The following is a 5,106-nucleotide window of genomic DNA, read 5'->3' as shown; positions in this document are numbered from 1 at the left end:
TATATATATATATATATACTCAAAATATGAATGAGATTGCTGCCCCCGGGTTCCAAGGCCCATCCTAAATACAATATGAAGGGTGTCACTCACCCCCGTTGGGGTTCGGTTACTTTACCTGCAGCCATAGTGTCCCCATGGTTGCATGGTTGGGGTGTGCCAGGAACTAGGGTGGGAATACCATTTTGTTCCCCTGGCCAGTGTCATATCTGATTTGGATGAACTCATATATGTGGGGAGTGTTTTTCATCTAAACGGGTTTCTTCCATATAAAAACCGACATGAAAGCAACTGAACCTCAAGCAGCTTGAAGCAATTAACGGGCAAATCGAATACGCTCAGAAGCAAGTGTAAGCAGCTCAGAAGCTCCCGAAAGCGTACTGCCTTTGACTTGCTTCTGAGCCTCATGCATGTGTACATAAGCCCTTCAAGAAGTTTAATATACGACCTTGACAACAGAATACATGAGAGTTATCCTGAGTGGGTGGCACACCTTGATGTACGTTTAAGGAGAGCTTCAGACCACATTAAGTATAATTTAAGTTGTCCTACATAATCTTAGTCCTTCCTAGGGCAGGGGGACCTGAATCCTATACCACCTTGTACATCAAGAGATGTAGCCCATCGCCTGAACTAGCTCATTGCCTAAATGACGTAAAACTAGCCAATTGCCTAGCTTATTGATATAAGTAGCCCATTGGGTAACTGGTTTAAGACATATAACTAGCCCATTGGCTAACTGATTTAAGACATATAACTAGTCCATTGGCTGATTTAAGACATATAAGTAGCCCACTGGCCAGCTGATTTAAGACGTATAACTAGCCCATTGGCTAATTGATTGAAGACGTATAATTAGCTCATTGGATAACTGATTGAAGACATATAATTAGCCCATTGGTTAACTGATTGAAGACATATAACTAGCCCATTGGCTAACTGATTGAAGACATATAACTAGCCCATTGGTTAACTGAAGAAATATAACTGGCCATTGACTAACTGATTGAAGACATATAACTAGCCCATTGGCTTATTGAAGACATATAACTAGCCCATTGGCTGATTGAAGACATATAACTAGCCCATTGGCTAACTGATTGAAGACATATAACTAGTCCATTGGCTGATTGAAGACATATAACTAGCCATTGACTAACTGAAGACATATAACTTGCCCATTGGCTAACTGATTGAAGACATATAAGTAGCCCATTGGCTAACTGATTTAGGACAGTTAATCATATAAGTAGTTCATTGTCCATATCTTTCCTTACTCAGAAACCCCGAACCTTTCCCGTGTTGCATTCTTATAATATCATGTTGTCCTTTTTCTTGCAGTCACTTCGTGTATTGCTTGGGGAGGAACTGGCCGAATATTTAGTTTCTGGAGAAAGGGGAGAACGAAGCATTGACCCCAAAACTCGTGCCCGACTTTTGAGGGACATTCGTGCTGACACCCGTTCACGGGCAGCCTGGACCAGACTACTCAACGAGCACCCCAATTCCCGCAAATTTAAAGGCATCAACAAGAAAGGCATCTCCAAAGGTTGCTTTGGGCTAAAACTGGACCGCATCGGAGCCATGAGTGGTTTAGGGTGCTAGAAGCTGGAGCGCCATCTAGTGGTGGTTAGTAAGAACTAATATATTGTTTGTTTTTTTCCTGCATGCTATAATACATATAGTACACATTTCATACAACAGACTGTCAGCATTATTATTTTGTGCACATTATAGCATGCAATCAGCTTTATGCATCTTGTCTGTATATATTGTATCTACTAATAAAATGTTAAAGGTATTTGTTTACGTGCAGGCCAGTACCTTAGTGTGTAATGCTGAACTATAAACCATGTCAATTGCACTATAGTAAATGTAAGTTTGTCACGCATAGGGAAGGATCAACACTGTTGTAGAGTAGACTGAGGCCATGTAGAAATGACTTTTACTTTTGAATTTGATGCCGCCATTGCTGACTAATCAGCCATTATTAAATTATAGTATTTGCAAATCTTAGTAAACATGGATGCAGATTAAAATATCAATTAAAAGTAAAAGGATTTTGTCCATTCAAGACTGATATTTCTGTTCTGGGTTGATTTTAGGGAGGTTTAGTCATGCAGGCTCCTCGTATAGCTTGCCAAGACCACTGGGTGTAGATTTAACACATTAAAGCTGAACTCCAGGCAAACATCTAAATACACAGATAAAATATTATAATGGGGGTTATTTTACCTGCCAAATAATTTGTATTTCTCTCCGTCCAGTCCCAACATTTTCACGGCTCTGCCACACAGCACAGCCCTGTCTGGCAGTGCAGGAGACCTACATCTTTCTCTACTGCAGTTCAGTAAATTGTACAGGTCTCCTCCCCTCCCCAACTCATCTCTCTGTCACTCTACTCTCTCCTCCTATGAGCATGTCCCTGGTCAGCACAAAGCACTGCAGCATAACTAACTGGCTCCCTGTGCTGCTTCTCCCTTCCCCACTTTGAGCTCTGCTGTATATGGACTGCAAGAGGTTGATAACAAGTCACATGCAGGTACTTACACTGCTTGCATTTAAAAAAAAGCTGCATTCATTTGTACTTTTATGTCTTCCCGGAGTTCAGCTGTAATCATCAGTATAGCATAGACTAAAGTGGATGCAGAACTGTCCCTGCAGAAGGAGGCTATAAATAACAGTGTTCTATGTGCCTGTAGAAAGGGGAAAGGGAGAGCTGAGGAGGTCTGTGTACCCAATATACAGCTTCAACTCAGGCAGTAGGTGCAGGCTTTTCTTGCAGCCTGTGGGAGGAATACAGTGACAACTCGAGGAAAATGAATGATTTGAGGCCAGAGCTGTGCTTCCCAGGCTTCTGGCAGTGAAAATCCTGGGGCTATGTTATTAATAACTAGGATCATAATTCCATCTGCATTTTCCATGTGCTGTTACAAGCCTTGAAGTGCTGCATGAGAGAAGTCAGAAACCTGGCTTGCCTTGCACTAATAACAATACTAATCCAAAGTCTTTTCTCTTCCAGGCTCCCAGCACTGACAACGGTTTTCTGATCACTGGTCATTATCCTGTCTTAGTGTAGACACCCAGCTGAGAATCTTACGTTTCCAGAAGCCAAAGATTCTGCAGTGGGGGAACGGGCCGGTACGATGGGACGTAGGACCTGCTGTTACCACATGTCTGTCTTCGTTTTGTTCCCAGCACACAAGAGCCATACGTGTGCATCCTGTGTACATATCTGTAACGAGGGCTGCCTAGATGTTTACATATCAGTGTTCAGACACGTGCTTCACCTTTTAGGTGGCCAAGCAGACTCTCACTTGTGTTCTTCACATGTAGGGTGACTAGGCTTTATATGCACAAAAACCATTCCTAAATCATGGCCTGTTGATGTCTCAGCCGCACGGAAATCCTCCCCAGGTTACAGTTACATCATCACATACCTGTCTCTAACCTGAGATTTAACCCTTGACAACTCAATGTCTTTAGAAAATGTTTGAAGGTACTTCAATGGGGCAACACATTTTGGTTACCACCCCGCCATGTCTATATTAATGACCAGCCTCTTCTAGAGAGGTCAGTTATGCTTGATAAGCTCTACAAAAAAAAAAAAAGGCCGTAGCGCTTTCTGGGAGAAAGGTCGGTCTTGAAACTTTAGTGGCTGCTTAATGATTTTGAATCCTGTCTGTTAGTCTAATGTCAGTCTTATCCTGATCTTGTGGCCAAGTAAATAAGCTCCAATGTTCTAAATGATATGCACGGAATGTTTTTTTTTTTTAGTGTTTTTATTTTTAGCTTTGTTACAGAGCTGCAAATTATTATAGGTAAACAGGGAATTACTGTATGTAGAATGACTTGCAGCTGTGGAATTGTAATTCGTAGGGGTTCCAGCCAACATGATACACTAACACTACATGTGCACTTGCAGAAATGGTCTAGTAAGGAAGTAATGTGAATTTAGACAATAGCCCTAGGTCATCCCAGCTCGTGCTGGACTAATAAATGTATACAATTATGTAAGATTTCAGAGCCTATAAGATCATGCCACTGCCCAGGTGTAACTATCTGGTATAGGTAACAACATAGTCAGATCTGGACAAAAATCAGTCTGTATGCAGAGGGTTAAAGTGAAGCTGTCCCAGACACACTAGACCAAATAGGCAAAGCACACATGAAGTCTGTACTCACTCCATGGTTTGCATTAGGAAGCCCGCAAGCTTTGTCAGAGAGACCCAATCCAGCAGTGCAAGGATTAGGTCTCCTGGGGTACTTGTATACATGGTGTGGGAGGGAAAGGGGATCTGACAGAACTATATGTAAAGTCTCACCTTGCATCATTGTATTTATGTTGTAAAGCTATTTATATTGTTTATAAAGAGATATTTATAAAGAACTTTTATTTATGTAATTAAATGAACGGGGTCAAACATTGTAACATTTTTTCCTAAATAGTTGAAACGTTTTAAGATAAAAGAAAAAAAAAGTGAAGAAAACTTAATTCCATGTACATCTGTAATCTGTCTTTATTTCTCTGTTCTGAGACATTTTACTACCTAGTTACTTTTATTACTGACGTTTAGCACACTTTCAGAATCAGAGATACATGGCAGCTGTTGGCGAACTACACATCACACATACAGTACATTGCATCCAGGGCCGGATTTCCCACAAGGCCACGAAGCCTTTCCTCGGGGAGGCAGGGAATAGAGGGGCGGGCGGATAGTTTAGTTATACATTTAGCCCTGCTTCAGGCAAGCAGGGCTAAATGTAGAGCTGGGAAGCTGCCAAGATCACATGTACAGTAGTATGCCTGCAGGTCCATCCCCTTCGCCTCCCCCACCTCCGTCTGCCTGTGTCCCCGCTGGCTGCCTCCCTCCCCGCTGTGGTTTTTGGGGTCCCCCACTCTTCTGAGAGATCCGGGACCATGGCAAGGTAGTTCAGAATGGAGAGCAGGGAGCAGAGCAGAGAACTGTATTGGAAGGACAGATTCAATAAAGTGAACCTGTCACCTCCAAATGCGATCACACAGGGGCTTGTTATCCTGTGTGATAGCAATAAAATTAGTGAAAAAAATTATAAAATAAAAATAAAAGTTGATAAAAATTAAAA

General features: G+C 41.9%; 1 protein-coding gene across 1 annotated transcript in view; it reads left to right on the top strand.

Moving 5' to 3' along the window:
• The window catches only part of NPPC (natriuretic peptide C), an 8,100-nt gene extending 3,828 nt beyond the window's left edge, over positions 1–4,272 (top strand). Inside the window, exons 2-3 of the mRNA XM_018563281.1 lie at positions 1,342–1,629; positions 3,023–4,272. Of these exons, the coding sequence (XP_018418783.1) occupies positions 1,342–1,605 (264 nt within the window). The 3' untranslated portion in view covers positions 1,606–1,629; positions 3,023–4,272. The remainder of the gene's footprint in view (positions 1–1,341; positions 1,630–3,022) is intronic.
• The last annotated feature ends 834 nt before the right edge of the window (positions 4,273–5,106 follow it).

The sequence above is a fragment of the Nanorana parkeri genome, unplaced genomic scaffold (genome assembly GCF_000935625.1).
Source record: "Nanorana parkeri isolate BGI_ZX_2015 unplaced genomic scaffold, ASM93562v1 scaffold648, whole genome shotgun sequence".
Lineage (NCBI taxonomy): Eukaryota > Metazoa > Chordata > Amphibia > Anura > Dicroglossidae > Nanorana > Nanorana parkeri.
This window is presented reverse-complemented; position numbering and strand designations above follow the sequence as displayed.